Source organism: Benincasa hispida, chromosome 1 (assembly GCF_009727055.1).
Source record: "Benincasa hispida cultivar B227 chromosome 1, ASM972705v1, whole genome shotgun sequence".
NCBI lineage: Eukaryota > Viridiplantae > Streptophyta > Magnoliopsida > Cucurbitales > Cucurbitaceae > Benincasa > Benincasa hispida.
Window position 1 is genome coordinate 64816074 of NC_052349.1, and position 12414 is coordinate 64828487.

At 39.4% G+C, this 12414-nt stretch overlaps 1 protein-coding gene across 3 annotated transcripts in view; it reads right to left on the reverse strand.

The window, feature by feature from the left end:
• Positions 1-12111, reverse strand: part of LOC120090672 (prolyl 4-hydroxylase 1) — a 34003-nt gene extending 21892 nt beyond the window's left edge. For 2 of the 3 annotated variants that reach the window (XR_005485582.1, XM_039048397.1), the window contains exons 1-5: positions 11752-12111; positions 11050-11097; positions 10095-10163; positions 3509-3561; positions 2692-2757 (exon numbers count right to left, since the gene is read on the reverse strand). Coding sequence is in view for 2 of the 3 variants with exons in the window: in XM_039048397.1 (XP_038904325.1) it covers positions 2692-2757; positions 3509-3561; positions 10095-10163; positions 11050-11097; positions 11752-11818 (303 nt within the window). In the remaining variant the exon portion in view is untranslated. The remainder of the gene's footprint in view (positions 1-2691; positions 2758-3508; positions 3562-10094; positions 10164-11049; positions 11098-11751) is intronic. The other variant, XM_039048392.1, reaches the window with a different exon arrangement.
• Between the last annotated feature and the right edge of the window lie 303 nt (positions 12112-12414).

Here is a 12414-nt window from a genome sequence, read left to right on the forward strand (position 1 = left end):
TCTGTCGCCGTAAATAAAGATTGGCCCCTACATCAACTAGATGTAAAGAACGCCTTCCTAAATGGTGAGTTAGAAGAGGAAGTTTACATGAGTCCACCTCCAGGTTTCGAAGCTAAGTTTGGGAATCATGTTTGCAAACTCAGGAAGTCTTTATATGGGTTGAAGCAGTCCCCTAAGGCATGGTTTGACAGGTTCACTGTGTTTGTTAAGTCCCAAGGGTTTGTTCAGGGGCATTCTGATCATGCCTTGTTTACCAAAAAATCACCCATAGGAAAGATTGTTGTGTTGGTAGTGTATGTTGATGACATCATCCTATCAGGAGATGACACGGCAGAAATTGCTAAGCTAAAACAAAGGATGGCAGGTGAATTTGAAATCAAGGATCTTGGTAGTTTGAGGTATTTTCTCGGGATGGAAGTGGCAAGATCAAAGGCAGGAATATTTGTATCTCAGCAGAAGTACACTCTGGACTTGTTAAAGGAAACAGGAATGACTGGATGCAAACCTATTGACACTCCTATTGAGGTCCATAGCAAACTGAAAAGCATTTCGGAAGGAGTTCCTGTGAATAAGGAGAGGTATCAACGCTTGGTAGGAAAACTGATTTACTTATCTCATACTAGGCCCGACATCTCCTATGCTGTGAGTGTAGTAAGTCAGTTCATGCAGAGGCCATATGAGGAGCACATGGAAGCTGTGACTCAAATTTTGAGATACCTAAAGTCCACCCCTGGGAAGGGCTTGGTATTCAGAAAGCATGACACAGAGCATCAAGGCATATACTGACTCAGATTGGGCCGGATCTGTGATTGATAGAAGGCCAACCTCAGGGTACTGTACCTTTGTATGGGGTAATTTGGTAACTTGGCGGAGTAAAAAACAAGGTGTAGTGGCCAGAAGTAGTGCTGAGGTAGAGTATAGAGCTATGAATCTGGGAGTGTGTGAAGAAATCTGGTTGCAGAAAGTTTTATCTGATCTTCACGAGAGTAGTCCAGGGCCCATGAAGCTGTATTGTGATAATAAGGCTGTCATCGGTATTACGAATAATCCCGTGCAACATGATAGACTCAAGCATGTGGAAATTGGCAGGTACTTTATTAAGGAAAAGTTAGACCACGGAGCTATCTGTATTCCCTATGTACCTTCAGTCCAACAGGTTGCAGATGTTTTTACGAAAAGATTATCGAGACAGACGTTTGAAGATTGTATTAGCAAGTTGGGTCTTACCGAGATCTACACCCCAACTTGAGGGGGAGTGTTGAAATACGTTGAATTAGCCCTAAGGGCTTTTTTGTAATTTACTATATTTGCTAAATTAGGGTTTCACCTAATTCTATTTATATCTGAGGTTGGGTCTATTGTATGGATGACATTAAATAATAAGTCCTTTTCTATCGTGGTTTTTCTTCCCTGAATTAGGGTTTTTCACGTAAACTCCTTGTCTTCTTCTTTCTATTCAATTTCAATAGCTACTTTAACTGTACAAGTGAATCCATTTTTCAAAGTTGAATACCATGTTGATTATACGGCCAGAATCACCATGGCAAGGAGCCGTCGTTTGAGGTCTCCCAATGATAAACCCGACGCAATTTGCAAACCTTCTGATGACAATTTGGGTCCGTACCCTCAAGATCCTCAACTCAATACTAACAAGTACTTCTTTTTTGTATAACCCCTAGTGCTTAAGTTGACATTACAATAACACGAAACACTTACTTCCCTCTGTTACCAAACATCAGTCACATCCCCGTACTTTAACGACAACATCCAGTACAACATCCCCCAAAGTCAAAGAACCTAAAAACCCATCTTCTCGCCCATCCACTCCTCCAAAAATCTCAAATAATGGACCAAGGCCCACCTTGACCACAGCCACCAACCAAACTCTCTCTCCGCCCTCTTCTAGCCTAAAGCCCATAGACTTTTTTATACCCTCAGACGTACAATAAAACCCACCCTTGCCCCTTCTACCTGACCCGACTTTATTTATGGATTCTCCTGACAAACTAGTTGTCACCATCAATCAACAAGACACCTCCATTCTCCCTAACACAAAATTTTCCACTTCCCCTCCCCACCTTGACTTTGAAGACAACTATGCATCCAACCCTCTCCCTCTTTCAAGGCAAAATAAAGTGCAATAATCCTCTGGGCTTAAACGCAAGGTGCAAAAAGAAAAAAGTGGGCTTTTTGTTGTGAGGCGCATTATATATAAAAGTACTACATTAAGAACAAAATGCATAGGTGAAGTAGACACATGGGAAAAAAAATCCTAAACACAAGAAATTTTGCATTTATGCTTAATTAATTTGATTTTTTTAGTTAATAAAGAAGGAAAACCCTCAATTATCACTATTTTTTAAAAATAATGAAAAAGCCCCACTTTAAGCCTCGGGGCTTCACAAAAGACACGCGCCTTATTTTGTGAGGCTCCCTTTTCAAGGTGAGGCGCCACACCTGCGCCTTGAGCTTAGGCATGCACCCGGAAGGACTTTTTAAAACACTGGTAAGGAGCACCCTTTCGACATGCTTTACAATTTTGTTATCTTATATGGTATTTCTTGGGGTAAGCTTTATATATATATATGACACTTTGTTGAAAGTCTGAAAAAGATTTCTGCAAGGAAAGAATCTGCAATGAATTGATAACATCCAACAAAAGAATTACCATATTGATGGGATTATGCTCACCTCTGTGCTCAAAAAATTATGCAATACAATGATTCGTGGTGACCAGCTTACTACTTCTGGTTTAACCTATTCCACAAAATAAAATGGAAACTTTCTTTTAGGACAGGATACTTCAAATGATAACATGGAAAACTGCCCTACAAATTATTCCCCGAAAAACACGTGTAGGATCAAAAAGTTTCACTTAAATGTTAGAAAAGATTGTCCATCAATGTAAAAGAGCAGAATTGTTAGTAGAAATGGCATGATAGAAGTACTCCAAAATTTCTTAATTACTTGCAAATCATTCATTGACTATCTTTTTTGCTTACAGAGAATATTTCTCATATTTTTACACATTGATATTTACATGTCGTGATATATGAAACAATTTTTTAGTTATTTTACATTCATATTTGAATGAATTGACACTTTCATATACATATAATATGAGTATTCTTCTTCTCTCGTGCTTCTGAATGGAATTATTCTTCCAAGGCTATTGGTAATTACTCTCTTGTCTTGATTCAAGCCAAGTACAGAGTCTAGTAATCTCTTTCTTCTTCTAGAATTGAGAATATCTCTTTCCTCTTTTGTGCGTGTGGGTGGTCTGTCTATTTGATGAATAATGGCATTCTTTAGCCTACTTCTTTATTCTTGAACTGTTTTCCCGCAATCTACTTGGTTCTTAACCTTTACTTTGTTTACAAAGGATAAAGAAAGTTTTTTCATATTCATTATTCTATGTTTTTTTAATAACAAGGCATCCAAAGATCCCAAAAAAAAAAAAAAAAAAAAACCGTGGATAATCATAAATAGAAAATAGTGATACGCATACATAGCCAAGCCGAAGAATTTCTGCTTCTTTGTCATTGATCCAATTAGGAAGGCCTGAAAATTTAGCAAAAAAGAATGAACGAGACAAAATAAAAAAAAAATAAATAAAATAAAACAAAAATCAGTGCGACAAACATGTTGATAATTGGACATTCTTATTAATACCAACATTAACCTTTTCAAAAAAAAAAAAATAATCGGACTTAATATATCTGTTTCTTTTTCTGGAAAATAAATAATTGGTTCAAATTAGAAATCAAAATTTACAAAGCTGATGATGAATACAACCAACCAAAGGAGTTCATTTTAAAATAGTAATAATTGATGAAAAGTAGAAAGAGAAGGAAGAGAGAGCACACAGGTATACGTGGAAAACCCTAATACAGGGAGAAAAAACTACGATATAGAGTTTTTCTTATTATAATTTGATACATCAGATATACAGAGACTACATGCTTAAATAGAAAAAAGGGAAACCCTAGAGTACAATGAAAAGACAAAATTGCCCCTAAGACTAACACCCTAATTTCAATACTCCCCCTCAAGTTGGGACGTAGATATCAATGAGGCCCAACTTGCTAATACATGAGTCAAAAAACTATCTGGGAAGCCCTTTCGTAACAACATCTGCAATCTGCTGATTAGAAGGAATATAAGGAACACAAATGTTGCCACTGTCAAGTCTCTCCTTGATGAAATGCCTATCAATCTCCACATGTTTCGTTCTATCATGTTATACTGGGTTGTTTGCGATACTTATTGCGGCTTTGTTATCACAGTAGAGTTTCATCAGTCCGTCATGACCTTGATCGAGATAACTTAGGACCTTTTCCAATCAAATTTCCTCACATATCCCCATACTCATGGCCCTGTATTCAGCTTCAGCACTACTTCTGGCAACAACTCCTTGTTTCTCACTCCTCCACATCACAAGGTTACCCCACACGAAGGTACAGTATCCCGATGTCGACTTTCAGTCTACCACAGCACCTGCCCAGTCAGCATCCGTGTTTGCCTCAATGCATCGTCTGTCAGACTTTCTGAACATCAACCCTCTGCCCGGAAAGGTTTTCAAATACCTCAAGATGCAGTCCACTGCTCTCATATGTTCTTCGTAAGAATACTGCATGAACTGACTAACTACACTGACTACATACGCAATATCTAGTCTGGTATGGGAGAGATAGATCAGCTTTCCAGTAAGTCGCTGATATCTCTCCTTGTTAACCGAAGCACTTTTACTCAAGTTACTGAGTTTAGCATTAGCTTCCATAGGAGTGTCTACTGGTTTACAGCCTGTCATACCTATCTCCTTAAGTAAATCCAGAGTGTATTTTCGTTGAGAAGCCAAGATGCCTTCTATCAATCGAGCCCTTCCATTCCGAGAAAGTATCTCAACTTCCCAAGATCTTTGATTTCAAATTCCTCAGCCATTTTCCTCTTCAATCTATCAATTTTTGAAGCATCATCACCTGAAATAATAATGTCATCTACATACACAATCAAAACTGCAATTTTCCCGGAGACTGATCTCTTTGTAAAAAGGGTGTGATCTGAGTGTCCCTGACTGTACCCTTGTGACTTCACAAAGGTAGTGAATCTACCAAACCAGGCTCTCAAAGACTGTTTCAACCCATACAAGGACTTCCGCAGTTTACATACCCGGTGATTGAACGGTTTCTCAAACCATGGGGGTGGACTCATGTAAACTTCTTCTTTTAATTCCCCATTAAGGAAGGCATTCTTCACATCAAACTGGTGGAGAGGCTAGTCTTTATTAACCTCAACTGAGAGAAGAACCTGAACTGTGTTTAATTTTGCTACTGGAGAGAAAGTCTTGGAGCAATCTATTCCGAAGGTCTGAGTGAAACCTCTAGCAACTAATCGGGCCTTGTATCTGTCAATCGTTCCATCAGGTCTATATTTAATAGTAAATACCCACTTGCATCCAACTGCTTTGTGTCCCTTAGGAAGAGTAACCTGGTCCCACGTGTTATTTTTCTCAAGTGCCCCCATCTCTTCCATGACTGTAGCTCTCCATTCGGGAATCTCCATTGCTGCATATATACTGCTCGGTATTGTAATTGTGTCTAGGCTTGTAGTGAGGGCTTTAAATACGGGATGAGGGCTTGTAAATACGAGAGACAAGTTGCCATAAGACACGTAACTCTGCAGAGGATACTTCGTGCATGATCTCGTACCCTTCCTTAAGGCAATAGGGAGGTCAAGAGAGGCATCATGGTCTTTCTTCTCCCCTGGCTCCCTACTGCATTCAGCCTTATGTTCATGTGTCTTATCTTCTAAGGGATCTCCTCCACTGTCAACAATATTCTCTACTGGAACAGGATCTTCACAGCTACCATCACTTGTTTCAATCACATTCTCGGTACAGTCCTTGGTGCTATCACTGTCTTTTCTGTCTTTACTCACATCATTTTCAACACAAGCATCATTGTCAACATAAATGTTACCATTATCAGATATAGGAGTACTAGTACCTGGAACTGACACCCGTTCTGACTCATGGACTAGAGCCAGAGAAGTAACAAGGGCCGCTATTTCCTTTCTGAGATTCCTCCTATAGTACGTGATCCACGGGACTTGTTCGGTGGGCAAAATGGGTTCGTTGACACCTATATTAGGAATCGGTTTAGGAATTGATTCAGGTAAGACTGACAGACTCGGATCCCAATTAGTCTCTTCACTAGTACTCTCCTCCTGAAGAGGACTGAGGGGAAAGAAGGGGTAATCTTCGAAGAAGGTCACATCCATGGAGATAAAATATTTTTGGGAAGAAGGATGGTAACATTTGTACCCACGTTGATGAAGTGGATATCCCACAAAGTCACACTTTTGGGCCCGGGGGTAAACTTGGTTCGACTAGAACCATGGGTATGGACGAACACAAGACACCCAAACACCTGAAGCAGAACATCAAGGATGAGTCGGTTATCAGGATAGGAACTCTTTTGAAAACAGTCTTAGGAGGTTTGGAATTTTTAAGCCGGGAGGGCATTCGGTTTCAAATGAAGTTGTATAGACGCATCTCCCACAAAATAGGACTGAAGAGGAAGTTAACAACATAAGAGACCGAGCAACTTCGATCAGATGACGGTTTTTCCGTTCGGCTACTCCATTTTGTTGAGGAGTATACACACACGAACTCTGATAGACAATTCCTTTTGAGACTAGGAATTCCCTAAAGGAGTTATTAAAAAAACTCTCAACCATTGTCACTACGAAGGATAGCGATATTTGCATTAAACTAGGTTTCTATAGAACTGTAGAACTATCTAAAAATAGATATGGCTTCAGACTTGTCAGTAAGAAGGAAGACCCAAGTTAATCTAGTGTGGTTATCAATGAAGGTTACAAACCACTGTTTGCCCATGGCGGTAGTAACAGGTGACGGACCCCACACATCACTATGGAAGAGGGTGAATGGTTTGGAAGGCTTATAAGGTTGAGGCTTCAGTGAGACACGTGGTTGTTTAGCTTGGACACACACATCACAATTTAAATTAGAAAGATTAACATTGCGAAATAGATGAGGAAACAAATATTTCATATAATGGAAACTAGGATGTCCAAGACGACAGTGCCATAACATATAATCAGTTTCAGAGGTAGAAAAACAAGACGAAAGTAAACTAGTCCTATCACATATCCTAGATGAAGCATCTTTAGTAAGAAAATAGAGCCTCCATCATGCCGGGCAATGCCAATCGTCATCCCCGAGTTCAGGCCTTGAAAAACAATAGCATCAAGTGAGAAAGTAACTCGACATCTCAAATCCCTTGTAATCTTACTAACAGATAATAGATTATAAGAAATTTTAGGCACATGCAACACATCCTGAAGAACCAACCCCTCAAAGGGTGACAAGCAGCCTTTCCCGGCTACAAGGGCGAAGGACCCATCAACAATTCTGATCCTCTCATTCCCAGCACTTGGATGATATGAAATAAACTGGTCAGAAGAGCCAGTCAAGTGGTCCGTAGCCTCTTAATCTAGAATCCACAGCTTGCTACCAGTTATACTAACAAGACCAATAGATTAGAGAGTACCTGATTGGGCAATCGCACTTACACCCACTATACTAGAGCTAGTCTGATTGGTTTCCCGATTCTGAGGTTGAGAACCTCCGGTTGTCGATTCACTAGCCAGTGCTCGTCCAGACCCTGACTGACGCCGTTTACCATTCGGTGGATGGCCATGCAGCTTCTAGCATTGATCTTTAGTGTGCCAAAGCTTCTTACAGTGTTCACATACTGGGGTTGGCTTACCGTTTGGCTTATCATTAGCAGAATTTGATGCTTTAAATGCAGCCGAGTCAGTTGACGAACCAGTGGATTATTCATAGCACTCGAATTGTCCTCCTTGAGGCAGACTTCAAAACAAACTTCCGTCAGAGATAGTATCGGACGAGCTCCCAGTATCCGACTCCTTACCACGTCAAACTTAGAATTCAGCCCCACTAGAAAGTCATAAACTCGGTCGGTCTCCTCAGACTGGTAATGTAAGACTCCCCCACACGGGCAATTCCAGACCATCTCTCGACATAGGTCCATTTCTTGCCAGATAAGAGATAGCTTGTTGAAGTACCGTTGTAACATCCATTGTTCTCTGCTTGCACTCATGAACTTGTTTGCGTAAGGTATAAAGCCTGGAATCCGAATTTATGCCGACCCTCAAGGGCCATTTTATGGATTAGGACCAAGAAAAATAATTATGACCATTTAATTTTTCCCCTACAATATAGCTAGCAGTATTCCCTATTACACCAAAAAAATAAATTTATTGTAGATAAAGCAGGGAAAGAGGTTACCGGGCTTCTTGAGTAAGCTGGTAGACTAGAGGGGAGTTCTGATCGGCTATTAGAGGTAACCCCAAGAACCTCTTCGAGAGTGGCTATCTGTTGCAGAACTGACTCATTCTACTGTTTAATCTGGAGTTGAAGTTGAACAAATTATTCCTGGATATAATCAAATTTATGTTCTGGATATGAAGATGATTCGCCCATCTCCAATCAGCCACCCATAGGAGGTCCTTGGCTGAAACCACTATTCGCTCTCGGCTGGAAGGAAGGTGCGGCTGGAATAGGGAAATTTGCAAGCATGGCTGGGAAGGAAGAGCAGCTCGAGTCGAATGCATTGCGGCTGGCTGAGATGGTGGAGTTGGAGTTGAATGCCTTGGCTTACGCGTGGACTTCTGCACTGGAACCGAGCGGCGAATGGGGTTGAACGGACTGCTGCGCTCGGCTAGAACCAACCCAGAACGCTCCAACTAGATGGGTGTCTTCGATCGGATGGCCATCGCTCGTGGAAGGATCGCCACGAAGGATCGGTTGGTTGCTGCTCGTGGAATGGCCGACACAAAGCTGCGATCCCATCTGGCTTCCGATCGTCTAGCGCGTTGTCTCCCTTATGGCTGCTGTCTAGTGATCGATCCAATCAGCCGACTCGGCCTGTTGATTTTTTACCCAATCGGCTACTTGTCCTCCAGGTTGGGCTGCTCCAATCGACTGATGAAGGTGTGGTAAGATCGTTTGGAAGTATCGTTCTATGGTTGTTTGTACGACGGCTACAATATCCGTGGTGCCAGATGGCACTTGTGATTCTCCTGTTTGATTTTCCTCAATGGTGGTCAGGGTTTCATCTCCTTACTCTGATACCTTGATGAAAAGTAGAAAGAGAAGGAAGAGAGGGCACACACAGGTATACGTGGAAAACCCTAATACAGGGAGAAAAAACCACGATATAGAGTTTTTCTTATTATAATTTGATACATCAGATACACAGAGGCTACATGCTTAAATAGAAAAAAGGGAAACCCTCAAGTATAGTGAAAAGACAAAATTGCCCCTAGGACTAACACCCTAATTTCAACAATAATAAATAAGGTTCTCCAATTGATCCAGTTTGTATAAAAATAAGGCAATTACAAATATTTTTTTCATATCCGTGAGTGTTTGGACTAACTTACGTGCACCTCAACTAATCTCACAGGACAATTTGTTTGACCTAACAACATTTGGGTGCCGAGGAAACTCATAGAATATTAAATCATAGGTATGTGGCTGTCATGGTTTGGCATCATTCTCTTTAAGTTCTTAATTAAACCCATGGTCCTTTATGTCCACTTGGCCAACACTTGATAGTTATTACAGAAAAAATTACGTATAGTCCTTCAATGAAAACATAATTGGCTTTCAAACAAAAAAATGATGAAATCATCATTTTTTATTAACATGAAGATGGAAACTTTCAGTAATAATTGTGGATGGATTGTTGCTAGGTAAAAAATCTAGGAACAAAACAAAAATGACTGAAGAAATTGGAAGTTGTAATTTAAGTCAAATTTCCATCAAATCTTTTCTTCATCATATGAAATAAACTGACATTGAAAACCACTTTTGAAGCAAAAACATAGACGGACAACTTGCAGCCATGCCAAATCATAGAAGATCAAACACATCAATTTGATCGAAGAAAGCTACATCTCCTTTAAACCAATTCTGTTGTTATATTGTTATCTAATGGGGGTTAATTTTTGTGTAAAAGTTGACCCTATAATATCTTTCCAACCTCGGGATAATTGACGTTGACTATCATACTGAGTTTTATGTAACCTTCCAGCAGATAGAAACTCCGTGCCTGCAAAGACATAGATCATACAAAAGTCAATCATTTTAGTAACATCAACAAACCATGCCTCATAAACATATAGGTTACATCCACCAGCCAGCAAATGCCGTGCTGTCAGCAAAGATAGATGATATTATTTTGCATGGATACGTCAAGAGCTCTTGACTAAGTGAAGTGTCTACATCGTTCAATCATTCTTCCAAATAAATACCTGGAGGTCATATGTTTTATGATATGCAAACAATATTTCAAATCCTAGGGAGATCCATACATCTACTTCAGATAATTTTAAAATATCTATGTAAGAACACTTTTTCTTCATCGAATTTCAAATTAAACTATCATGAGTGCAGACAGTTAAACTATCTTCTACGTGCTCTGAAGTCCAAGTGTTTGGTCCATTCTAGCTTGCCGTTCGAAACTTTTTAGTCAAGTTGAATAAAAGATATGTTTCAATACTAGCCGGCAAGTCTTTACACCTGATCATTTTTCCTATTTTTCACGGAACTATGCCTATGGTGCATGCTATAGAATTGAGTTTCTTAGGGATCTCAAATATGTTCATGAACAACTTTCTTTTCTTATTCATTTGAACCAAAATAAGTTAACTCATACTGCATATTGACTGTAACCTTGTGCTATTTCCTCGGCATTTTATAGATCTTTTTATTGATGAACGTTTGTTGGTTCTGATAATATACATATTTATTTATTTATGAGTGGACAAGATGACAATGCTTCTCGAGAAACATGAATGAGAATAAAATTGAAATGCAAGATTCAAAATTATCCAAATCCAACCCCAAAAGTGTTCGTCCTGTTTCCAAATATAAGATACTTTCATTATAATTTCAAGTTTTTGGATCCTAGATGACAAATAAACCAAGAAGTGTACCAATAGAGTCCTCCAGCCTTCTTATAAATGCTAGTTGTAACAAAGCACCTGCAATTACCATTCAAGAAAGCACCTTATCAGTCAGAACTTTGCATAGTTCTCTAGAAGTACAGGAACACAATCAAGTCGCTAAATTTTACCAAATGGGAACAAACATCCAGCCAAATGATTCGAAGATTCATCATTAAAATGGTTCAATTCATACCAAACATAAAGCTGCAACGTTTAATTATTGGAAAAATAAAAGAAGGAGAATGTTTTCCATTCCATTAAATCAAATCCATGGAACAGCTAAATTGCAGAAAATGAAAAGTGAAGGAACATTTACAGGTCTCATGACACTGTGTAACTGCCAATCTCTGATAGAGCCGGCAACTGTACAATTAGAAAGTGGAGGGGAAAGAAGAAGAAAAAACGTAATTCGCTAATTTCACCAGCAATTCGTTTCTCCTCTAAAGAAGCAAACTCAAAGAAACATCGCACGCAAGAGCTCCTCCTAAAACAGGCTTACAACACAACTCAGATTTAACTTACATTGACGGAGACCTCAACAAACCGTAAAGCCACTGATCACTCCAGTTCATCCAAGATAACAACATCAGTAATCTCCATTTTTGATATCGAATAAGTAAACAACAAGCCACACAAAACACCAATGCATAGAATCAACAGAAAACGACAAAGAGAAACGAAAATGCGTACCGATGATCATGCCGACGGTGACGAAGGTTAGGAGACCGAAGACAATCCTCATCGGAGCGGAAGCCATGGCTGCGTAAACGAAATTTTGACTCCAAATTCAGGCGAAGAAGGAGAAGCCGTTAGTCTTTGAAGTGTTGAAGATAGAAAACAGCTCGGGGACCCAATGAGATGACCCACTGCAGAGGATTCGCTACTGCTTTTTCTTCTTGTTCTTCTCTGCCGTTCAGTATGATTTCTTTCGTAACAGTGAAGAAAAAAAGTGATTGTGATTTGGGATCCCTTTGATTTCTTTCTTCTAATTTTGTGTTTATTAGGGAGGGGGAATACAAGCTTTGAAATAATGGGAGCCGGAGGTTGTGTTTGTGTTTAGGTTTCCTTTTTTAGCTAGATTTATTATGCTAATGTTTGGGTGTTTCTTTCAATGTTTTGACATTAACAACATTATATGGTTCTCAATAATAAATTAACATTGATAAAGAAAATTTTCATTAAAAGGGAGTATAGTACTATAAATTTTTCCATAATCTTGCATGTATTTGGTGTGTTCGCATAAACATACTGAGAAATCGAAGTCACCTGAGAAAAACTTACTTTGCTAATAGTATAGTTTTGATAACTATGTCAAAGTTAGCATCGCTCAACTGACATATAATATGTGTTAGC